At 69.1% G+C, this 10,059-nt stretch overlaps 2 protein-coding genes across 6 annotated transcripts in view; one reads left to right on the top strand and one right to left on the bottom strand.

The window, feature by feature from the left end:
* Positions 1-5,387, bottom strand: part of CNTROB (centrobin, centriole duplication and spindle assembly protein) — a 14,574-nt gene extending 9,187 nt beyond the window's left edge. Inside the window, exons 1-6 of one of the 4 annotated variants that reach the window (XM_073326478.1) lie at positions 5,256-5,387; positions 3,551-3,638; positions 2,698-2,988; positions 2,525-2,615; positions 1,510-1,591; positions 1,088-1,253 (exon numbers count right to left, since the gene is read on the bottom strand). In XM_073326478.1, coding sequence (XP_073182579.1) covers positions 1,088-1,253; positions 1,510-1,591; positions 2,525-2,615; positions 2,698-2,970 — 612 coding nt within the window. In that variant the 5' untranslated portion in view covers positions 2,971-2,988; positions 3,551-3,638; positions 5,256-5,387. Of the gene's footprint in view, positions 1-1,087; positions 1,254-1,509; positions 1,595-2,524; positions 2,616-2,697; positions 3,036-3,550; positions 3,639-5,255 lie in introns of all 4 variants that reach the window. The other 3 variants (XM_073326477.1, XM_073326476.1, XM_073326475.1) reach the window with 3 other exon arrangements.
* TRAPPC1 (trafficking protein particle complex subunit 1) lies at positions 5,286-9,198 on the top strand. Of its 2 annotated transcripts, none has more exons than XM_073326479.1 (5): positions 5,286-5,386; positions 6,755-6,853; positions 7,073-7,143; positions 7,469-7,607; positions 8,317-9,198. In XM_073326479.1, exons 2-5 carry the CDS (start codon positions 6,755-6,757, stop codon positions 8,443-8,445), a joined length of 438 nt encoding a protein of 145 aa, XP_073182580.1. In that variant the 5' UTR covers positions 5,286-5,386; the 3' UTR covers positions 8,446-9,198. The 2 variants fall into 2 exon arrangements, with proteins under 2 accessions (XP_073182580.1, XP_073182581.1); XM_073326480.1 differs by having other exon boundaries at positions 5,289-5,373.
* Positions 9,199-10,059: the final 861 nt, after the last annotated feature.

Here is a 10,059-nt window from a genome sequence, read left to right as displayed (position 1 = left end):
ACGCGCTATCTCAGGAGTGCCACAAAGCACCCCTCTCTCCCCGCCCCCATGGCGGGAAGGGTGAGAGCCAGGACTCCTGAGATCTAATCACAGCTTGTAAAATTAACGAGGAGATCTTTAAATCCATCCCGTCTGGATTCATAGAGTAGCAAAGAAACACATGGAAAAGCCACGGACCCCTGGAGGATCTGAGAGAGAACCCAGGAGTCCTGGTTCCCAGCTTGCCACTGCCCCGGCCCCACTCTAACCACTAGCCCCCACTCCCCTCCCAGAGCTGGGGAGAGAACCCAGGAGTCCTGGCTCCCAGCCCCCCCCACTCTAACCACTAGCCCCCACTCCCCTCCTAGAGCCGGGAGAGAGAACCCAGGAGTCCTGGCTCCCAGACAAACCACTCTGACCCACCAGACCCCAGTCTTCTCCCAGAGCCATGGAGAGAACCCAGGAGTCCTGGCTCCAAGCCACCCTCTCACCCCGCCCTGCTCTAACCACTAGCCCCCACAGTTCCCTCCCAGAGCTGGGGGGAGAACCCAGGAGTCCTGATCCTGAGCCCCCCACGGGCAGAGCAATGGGCCCATCCAGCTGGGGGTCCCTCTCACCCTAGCCCCACCCCAGATCAGACCAATGTGCCCATCTAGCCCAGCATCCCACCCCATCTCCTTAGCCAGCCCCACGCCGCTCCAAGTACACACACACAAACACACACAGCCTGGGTAGACCCAGCACGCGTAAACACACACAGCACCCCGGATACACCCCTCACAGGTACACCCGCCCAACCAGCCCCGGTACGGGTAAACACCCACCACCACCCCGGGTACACACCCACAAGCCCTCCGGCACGCGTTTACACACCCATACACACGCTCTGGGCACGTCCCTCCCCAGGTGTACACCCCTTCACACCCACCAGGTCAGCACGCACAGGGCACACCCTCCCCCAGGTACACATCAACACACACCCTGCCCTCCATGTGTGCACACCGCTGGTACACACACAGACTGGATACACCGCTCCCCGGAAATACATTCACCGTGGGAGCTGGGCGCAAAGGATCCTGGGAGACCGGCCCGGCCCCCGGCCCCTCACCTTCCTGCGGGCCCGTTCCTTGGCCAGCGCCTCCTTCAGCAGCAGGGGCTCCGTGGCGGGCACGGGCTCCCGGGGTGTGCCAAGGCGCAGGCTGGCGTAGCGGGGAAACAGCTCCTCCAGGCCACACGCCGAGCCGGGCGGGGACAGCTCCTGCAGGGGCCTGGCGCTGAAACAGGGCAAAGGGGTTGGGGGGCTCCCAGAGATGCCGGCACAGCTCGGCACCCACCGCCCCCTCCTCAGCTCCCTCCAGGGCGGGCTCTGCTTATACAGGACCCCGCGCCCGGAGCAGAGATGCAGCCACCTCTGGGGCGGGGGCGACTGGTGACCCAGGGACTCCTCGCCCGGCGCCGAGATGCGGCCACCTCTGGGGCGGGGCGGCTCAATCACGGCCTGACTTTAACCTGCCCCGGCACGGCACTCACGCGAGGAGGGCGGTGGTGCTGTCACTCTCAAAGGAGTCGTCATCATCCTTCCGCTCCACCGTCCCCAGGCCGAGGGCGCCCCCTGCTGGAGAAAGGGGCCTCTGCTCAGTGACACCCTCTCTCCAGGATGGGCTCTGGGAGGGGGGTGGGGGGCTGGTGGGTTAGAGCGGGGGGAGCTGGGGAGCCAGGACTCCTGGGTTCTCTCCCTTGCTCTGGGAGGGGGAATGGGGTCTAGTGGTTAGAGCAGGGGGGAGCTGGGAGCCAGGACTCCTGTGTTCTCTCCCTGATGCTGGGAGGGGAGTGGGGGCTGGTGGCCTAGCCAAGGGCCCAGGCAGGGCAGCACTGTTCCCTGTCACACACAGGTAGCAGGCCCAGCGGCCCCCTGCAGGCCCTGCCGCACTTTGAAAGCGGAGAGAAAAAGAGTGGGGGGCTGGAGAGGGCACAAGGGATTCTTGGGGAGAACCCCCCAGGCTGTGGAGCGGAAGGGGAATGAAAGGGAACCTGTGATGGCCCAAGGTAACCTAGTGAGTCTTGTAACCATAAGCCACCCCTAACCTACTGCACGTGCAGGGACCCCTCGCCCGGCGCCGAGATGCAGCCACCTCTGGGGCGGGGCGGCCGGTGACCCGGGGACCCCTCGCCCGGCGCCGAGATGCAGCCACCTCTGGGGCGGGGCGGCCAGTGACACGGGGACCCTTCGCCCGGCGCCGAGATGCAGCCACCTCTGGGGCGGGGCGGCTGGTGACACGGGGACCCTTGCCCGGCGCCGAGATGCAGCCACCTCTGGGGCGGGACGGCTGGTGACATGGGGACCCCTTGCCCGGCGCCGAGATGCAGCCACCTCTGGGGCGGGACGGCTGGTGACACGGGGACCCCTCGCCCGGCGCCGAGATGCAGCCACCTCTGGGGCGGGACGGCTGGTGACACGGGGACCCCTCGCTGCTCCTCTGGGGCGGGGCAGCTGTACTGACTCCAGCCCTGACTGCCAGGGGAGAGTGCCCCCCACCCCACTCACCAGGGGGCAGCTCGCGGGAATCCTGCAGCATGGTCCGCAGGCGCGACCTCACGGTCTCCATCTCGGCCACATGCCGCGACTCCCCGCCCTGCTGGAGGAGCCAGACACCGCCGTCAACGCCGCCCGGCCCCACGGCCGGCCCCGCCACCCCGCCCCACATCCCTCCTCCTCACCTTCCTGCGGGCGCTAGCCTCCACCCCGGCTGAGAGCGTGCGGCTCAGCTCCTCGGCCAGGGCCTCCAGGTCGGGCGGCTGCAGCTGGGAGCAGGCGTCCAGCTCGGCCTGACGGCTGCGGTGCAGGGAGGCGTAGAGCTGGGCCGTCACCTCGGAGCCGAAGGGCTGGGCTGGAGTGGCCGGGGCCGAGAGGGGCAGCGGCTCCATGTCGCTGAGCAGGTCCTCGCTGCGCAGGGAGGCGTCCAGCCCAGGGCAGGGGCCCTTCTCCGCCATGGGGCGGCCGCGCCCTCGCTGGGGAAGAGCACAGCCAAAAGGACTGGGAACTGCCGGCTTGTCGCCTGGGGATTCCCCTTTGGTTGTGAGCAGTAGAGGGGCTCTGACACAGACACACAATATAGCCACACACACACACATTCACTGCGAGGAATCCCCCCAGCTGAGAGCGGTAGAGAAGCTTTGACACACACAGACAGCCATAGACCCATACACGGACAGGAATCCCCCCAGCTCAGAGCAGTAGAGGGGCTCTGACACACACACACACAGAGCCAGGATAGAAGCCAGGAGTCCTGGCTCCCAGCCCCCTCTTCTCTAACCGCTAGCCCCCACCCCCACCCAGAGCTGGGGAGAGAACCCAGGAGTCCTGACCATATTGGACCCCCCAATGTTTTATCACCCTGGGCAGCTGCAGGTCACCCCCACACCCCAGGCTCCCTTGGCCCTGTGGCTCAGGCCCAGCCAGAGGGCAGGAGCTGGTGTAGAGACTGCTCCAGCCCCCCCGGGGGGTGTCAAGCAGTGGGGCAATCCCCAGGGAAGGGGGGACCCTGCTATGGGGCAGCCCAGCGGCTCTCACCTGCCCGAGGTGGGGGGAAGGTGCTGGGCCCCTCACACCAGGGCAGCTGCCGCCGGGGGGCGCTCCAGGCTCTGGCTCCGCACGGACCCTGTAGGGAGGTGGGGGCACAGAGCAGTCAGGGGGGGGCCCCCCAGCACCACCAGGGTCTCCCCCATCCCCCCAGGTTTCCCTTATCCCCTCCTCCCAAAGGGGTCACCCCCAGCCCAACCCCCCCCTCCACCCCCAGAGGGGTCACCCCCCAACCCACAGGGGTCACCCCCCAACCCAGCCCTACCTCCACCCCCCACAGGGGTCACCCCCCAACCCAGGCCCACCTCCACCCCCACAGGGGTCACCCCCCAGCCCAGCCCCACCTCCACCCCCACAGGGGTCACCCCCCAACCCACAGGGGTCACCCCCCAGCCCAGCCCCACCTCCACCCCCACAGGGGTCACCCCCCAACCCACAGGGGTCACTCCCCAGCCCAGCCCCCCCTCCACCCCCACAGGGGTCACCCCCCAACCCACAGGCGTCACCCCCCAACCCAGCCCCCCCCTCCACTCCCACAGGGGTCACCCCCCAGGCCACAGGGGTCACCCCCCAGCCCAGGCCCACCTCCACCCCCACAGGGGTCACCCCCCAACCCACAGGGGTCACCCCCCAGCCCAGCCCCACCTCCACCCCCACAGGGGTCACCCCCCAAACCCCACAGGGGTCACTCCCCAACCCAGCCCCACCCCCACAAGGGTCACCCCCCAACCCACAGGGGTCACTCCCCAGCCCAGCCCCACCTCCACCCCCACAGGGGTCACCCCCCAGCCCAGCCCCCCCTCCACCCCCACAGGGGTCAGCCCACAGGGGTCACCCCCCAGCCCCACAGGGGTCACTCCCCAACCCAGCCCCACCCCCACTAGGGTCACCCCCCAACCCACAGGGGTCACCCCCCAGCCCAGCCCAGCCCCCCCTCCACCCCCACAGGGGTCACCCGCCAGCCCAGCCCCACAGGACTCCCCACAGGGGTCACCCCCCAGCCCACAGGGGTCACTCCCCAACCCAGCCCCCCCTCCACCCCCACAGGGGTCACCCGCCAGCCCAGCCCCACAGGACTCCCCACAGGGGTCACCCCCCAGCCCACAGGGGTCACTCCCCAACCCAGCCCCCCCTCCACCCCCACAGGGGTCACCCCCCAGCCCACAGGGGTCACTCCCCAACCCAGCCCCACCTCCACCCCCACAGGGGTCACCCCCCAACCCACAGGGGTCACTCCCCAGCCCAGCCCCACCTCCACCCCCACAGGGGTCACCCCCCAGCCCAGCCCCCCCTCCACCCCCACAGGGGTCAGCCCACAGGGGTCACCCCCCAGCCCCACAGGGGTCACTCCCCAACCCAGCCCCACCCCCACAAGGGTCACCCCCCAGCCCACAGGGGTCACTCCCCAACCCAGCCCCACCCCCCAACCCACAGGGGTCACCCCCCAGCCCAGCCCCACAGGGCTCCCCACAGGGCTTCTATTTCTCCCCCTCGGGGAAAAACCCTCCCCCCACGGGGCTGCCCAACCTCACCCCCCTCAACTGCTCTTCCAGCCCCGCCCCCGGCGCGCCAGCCCCGCCCCCTGCCTCGCGGCGGGCCAGCCCCGCCCCTCCACCTCCCCCACCCCAACCCCCCCCAACCGACGCCCCGCCACCATCCCCGCGCGCCCCTCCCTTGCCCCCCGCCCACCGGGCACCTGGGCGCGAGGCGGCCGCCGCCATCTTGGTGCGGGGCAAGGGGCCGGCGGGCGGGGCGGAAGCGGAAGAAGCCTCCGGCGGGGGCGGGGCCAGCAGCGGCGGAGCGGCCGGGCCGAGGTGCGGGGCCGAGGTGCGGGGCCGGGGGGGTCTGAGAGGGCGGGGCCGGCTCGGGGGAAAAAGCCGCGGGGGCGGGGCGGGGCTGGGGCTGGCGGTGGTTTGGGGGCGGGGGCTGGGGCAGGGGCTGGGCTGAGCTGGGGGTGGTTAGGGGGCAGGGCTGGGTTAGGGGGCGGGGCTGGCGGTGGTTTGGGGGCTGGGGCAGGGGCTGGGCTGAGCTGGGGGTGGTTAGGGGGCAGGGCTGGGTTAGGGGGCGGGGCTGGCGGTGGTTTGGGGGCTGGGGCAGGGGGCGGGCTGAGCTGGGGGTGGTTAGGGGGCAGGGCTGGGTTAGGGGGCGGGGCTGGAGGCGGTTTGGGGGCAGGGGCAGAACGCTGGGCTGGGGATGGTTTGGGGGCAAGGTTGGGGCGGGGCTGGGGCAGAGGGCGGGGCTGGGGGTGGTTTGGGGGCAAGGTTGGGGCGGGGCTGGGGCAGAGGGCGGGGCTGGGGATGGTTTGGGGACTGGGGGCGGGTCTGGAGGTGGTTTGGGGGGGTGGTTAGGGGGCGGGGCTGGGGGTGGTTTGGGGGCTGGGGGGCGGTTTGGGGGCGGGGCTGGGGCCAGTGGTGGTTTGGGGGCTGGGGCAGGGGGCGGGGCTGGGGCAGGGGTGGTTAGGGGGCAGGGCTGGGTTTGGGGGCGGGGCTGGGGCGGTTTGGGGGGGTGGTTAGGGGGCGGGGCTGGGGCAGGAGACAGGGCTGGGGGTGGTTTGGGGGCAAGGTTGGGGCAGGGCTGGGGCAGAGGGCGGGGCTGGGGGATGGTTTGGGGGCTGGGCCGGGCTGGGGCAGGAGGCAGGGCTGGGGTGGTTTGAGGGCAAAGTTGGGGTTGGGGCTGGAGGCGGTTTGGGGGCTGTGCTGGGGGCAGTTTGGGGGCAGGGGCAGAACGCTGGGTTGGGGATGGTTTGGGGGCAAGGTTGGGGCGGGGCTGGGGCAGAGGGCGGTTTGGGGGCTGGGGCTGGTTCAGGGTGAAAAGGCCAGGGCTGGGGTGGGTTGTGGGGTGGGGCTGGGAGGGACGTGGGGCTCAATGTGGGGGGCTGCAGGGAAGGGGTAGGGTGACCAGACAGCAAGTGTAAAACGTCGGGGCAGGGGGGCAATAGGCGCCTGTATAAGACAAAGCCCACAAAATCGGCACTGTCCCTGCAAAAATCGGGACATCTGGGCACCCTAGGTAGGGGAGAGGGAGAAAAGCAGAAGGAAATGAATGAGGCCAGTAACTAAGGTCTCTCCCCCCTGCCCCCTTGTTTGCCCTCCCCCCCCCCGTGCCCTGCCCCCTTGTTTGCCCTCCCCCCCGTGCCCTGCCCCCTTGTTTGCCCTCCCCCCCGTGCCCTGCCCCCTTGCCCGTCCCTCCCCACAGATGACGGTGCACAACCTGTATCTCTTCGACCGCAACGGGGTCTGCCTGCACTACAGCGAGTGGCATCGCAAGAAACAGGCCGGCATCTCCAAGGAGGAGGTGAGACCCCCCCCGCACCTCAGCCAGCCGGGCCCAGGCCCTTGCTTCCCGGGGGGCTGAGCCCATGGGGCGCCAAGAGAGACACGGGGGCCCTTAGTTAGCCATGGCGGCAGCCACCCCGGTGGGGCGAGGGCACAAGTCTTCCTACCCACCCCAGCTCCGCTGTGGCGGGGGGGGGGGGAGTCTCACGCTGCCCTCTCTCTCTCGCTGCCCCCCCAGGAGTTCAAACTCATGTACGGCATGCTCTTCTCCATGCGCTCCTTCGTGGGCAAGATGAGCCCCGTCGACATGTATCCTTCCGCCGTGGGGCTCCACTGGGGGGCAGGGGCTGTGCAGGGCCAGAGGGGGGTCCGTAGCCATGGGATGGGCTGGGGGGCCCAGCAGGGGACTGTGTAGGGGCTGGGGGGTGCTCTCAATCCATGGGATGGGCAGGGGCCCCTGCTGGGGGCTGTGTAGAGACTGGGGGGGCTCTGTCCATGTGATGGGCTGTGTGGAGTGGGGGAGGTTCCCGGTCCACATTATCAGCCTGTGGACCGAGCTGGGGGTGGGGAGTTTTGGGGGGTGTCTCTCTGGGGGGGCCAGGCCCCATCACACTCCTTAGCCACGCGGGCGCAGGAAGGACGGGTTCCTGGCCTTTCAGACCAGCAAGTACAAGCTGCATTACTACGAGACCCCCAGCGGGCTGAAGGTCGTCATGAACACGGACCTGGGCGTGGGCAACATCCGAGACGTGCTCCACCAGATCTACAGCAACGTGAGCCTGGGCCCAGCCCCACGGCACCTAGGCCCTGCACAGGGAGTGGGGGGCTGGGAGCCAGGACTCCTGGGTTCTCTCCCCAGCTCCGGGAGGGGAGTGGGGGCTGATGGGTTAGAGGAGGGCGGACTCGGAGCCAGGACTCCTGGGTTCTCTCCCCAGCTCTGGGAGCGGAGTGGAGGCTGGTGGGTTAGAGCAGGGGGGCTGGGAGCCAGGACTCCTGGGTTCTCTCCCCAGCTCTGGGAGCAGAGTGGAGGCTGGTGGGTTAGAGCAGGGGGGCTGGGAGCCAGGACTCCTGGGTTCTCTCCCCAGCTCTGGGAGGGGAGTGGGGGCTGGTGGTTAGAGCAGGGGGGCTGGGAGCCAGGACTCCTGGGTTCTCTCCCCAGCTCTGGGAGGGGAGTGGGGGCTGGTGGTTAGAGCAGGGGGGCTGGGAGCCAGGACTCCTGGGTTCTCTCCCCAGCTCTGGGAGCGGAGTGGGGGCTGGTGGGTTAGAGCAGGGAGGCTGGGAGCCAGGATTCCTGGGTTCTCTCCCCAGCTCTGGGAGGGGAGTGGAGGTTGGTGGGTTAGAGCAGTGGGGGCTGGGAGCCAGGATTCCTGGGTTCTCTCCCCAGCTCTGGGAGAGGATTAGGGGCTGGTGGGTTAGAGCTGGAACCAGGACTCCTGGGTTCTCTTCCCGCCCCACATGCTCTCCCCCCCCCCCCCCCCGCAGATCTACGTGGAGTTCGTGGTGAAGAACCCGCTGTGCAGCATGAGCGAACCCATCCAGAGCGAGCTCTTCCGCGCCAAGCTGGACGGCTTCATCCGTGGCCTGCCCTTCTTTTCGGCCCGGGCCGGCTGAGCCCCCCGCCCCCCCCGCGGCTGGCCCCCGCCACGCCTCTCTACCAGGCAAACCACGGCCCCGCAGCCTGCGCAGCATCCAGCCCAAGACACGGGGCTGCCCCCGGCTCAGCCCCACCCTCCCACCCCCTTCACAGATCAGATGGCCTGGCCCTCCGAGTGAGCCTGCATCCCACAATTCCCTGCAGGCTGGTGCACCCCTTCCCCACCCAGGGGACTAGCTGGGGGAGCTCGCTCGGTCTGGGAGGGGAGTGAGGTCTAGTGAATAGAGCAGGGATGTGCGGGCTGGGAGCCAGGACTCCTGGGTTCTGCCTCTGAGAGGGGATCTAGTGGGTTAGAGCAGGAGGTCAGGAGTGAGGCTTCCTGACTTGCATCCTCCTCTGCTCTAGACCCCAATCCCCATCCAGCCATAGGAATAGTACCCCAGAGTCCTTGCTACCAGCCCCCCTCCCCGCTTTAGCCCCCCTAGACCACACCCCAGCGGTGGGGACAGAGCCCAGGAGTCCTGGGTCCCAGCACCCCCCTACTCTAACCGCTAGCCCCTACTCCCCTCCCAGTGCTGGGGAGAGAACCCAGGAGTCCTGGCTCCCAGCCCTTTGCCAAGCAGGATGCGCGTCTCCTGTTCAGTGCGGCATTAGTGGGCGTGTTCGGACCTTCCCTGAGCTGGGCGGGCACCGGGGTTGTCCCGGTGGCACTGGGCCGATCCCAGTTCTATGGTGGAGGCTCCTTGATGAATTAAAATGTTGCTCTCCCATTCCAGCAGCCTTCCCTTCACTGCCGGCGCCTCTGGCCCTCCGGGGAGCTGGCCGGGGGCAAAGGGCGCAGCCGCAGGCAGGCCGAACGCCCTGGGGCGCCGGCTCTTGTCCAGCAATTGGGGGCGGGGGGCACCCGCTGCTGCTGGACAGAGGGGGGGTGGCACAGCCAGCAAGTGTCTTGCCTTGGGCCCTTTCCCCTCTAGGGGGCGCCGGCTCGCATCCGGCCCCAGGGCAGGGACTGGCTGGCTCCGGGGGATGGGGGTCTGTCCCCTCTAGGGGGCGCCATGCTGGGGGCGCCATGCGGCACCCGGTGCTAAATGGCAGCGCATGCTGCCCGGTCGGGGAAGTGTCTGCCGGAGATAATTCCTCTAATCCTCTGCCAGGGCGCTCAGGTACCAGCACCGGGGAAGGGCTGCAGCTGGTTCCCGCCTGTGCAGAACCCAGGAGTCCTGGACAGAGGAGGGGGCAGAATTGGAGGGGGGGGGTGTCCCTGTACTCGGCATGTGACAGGCTGGGAGGGCGGCCATGGTTGTGCGTGGGGCCCCCTCACGGCTCCCCGGGGCTGCCGCTGCGGGCCGGAGCGGAGTGCTGAGTTGTCGGAGTTAGCCCACGGGCTGGCTGCAGGCTGCCTTGACCGGGGGGGGCTCACAAGCCCTCCCTGAATGAGCCGTGGCCCAGACCCCAAGGTGACAGCCACACCTGCCCCGAAACAGGTGTAACCCTTCCCCCCCCTTCCATGGGGTAGCAATGCAAAACACAGAAGGAAATTGAGTCTGAGTGGGGGTCTAGGGGTTAGAGTAGGGGGGCTGGGAGCCAGGACTCCTGGGTCCCCTGCCTGGCTCTGTGGGCTGCATTGCTGG

Source organism: Lepidochelys kempii, chromosome 28, assembly GCF_965140265.1.
Source record: "Lepidochelys kempii isolate rLepKem1 chromosome 28, rLepKem1.hap2, whole genome shotgun sequence".
NCBI classification, from domain to species: Eukaryota; Metazoa; Chordata; order Testudines; family Cheloniidae; genus Lepidochelys; species Lepidochelys kempii.
The sequence above is the reverse complement of the archived record's forward strand: the minus strand, read 5'-3'. Positions and strand labels throughout refer to the sequence as shown.

Coding starts and splice junctions, on each gene's coding strand:
- TRAPPC1 (XM_073326479.1), top strand. CDS start 6,755: ATGACGGTGCACAACCTGTATCTCTTCGACCGCAACGGGGTCTGCCTG. Junction 7,144..7,468: donor AAGATGAGCCCCGTCGACAT/GTATCCTTCCGC, acceptor ACGCGGGCGCAG/GAAGGACGGGTTCCTGGCCT. Junction 7,608..8,316: donor TCCACCAGATCTACAGCAAC/GTGAGCCTGGGC, acceptor CCCCCCCCGCAG/ATCTACGTGGAGTTCGTGGT.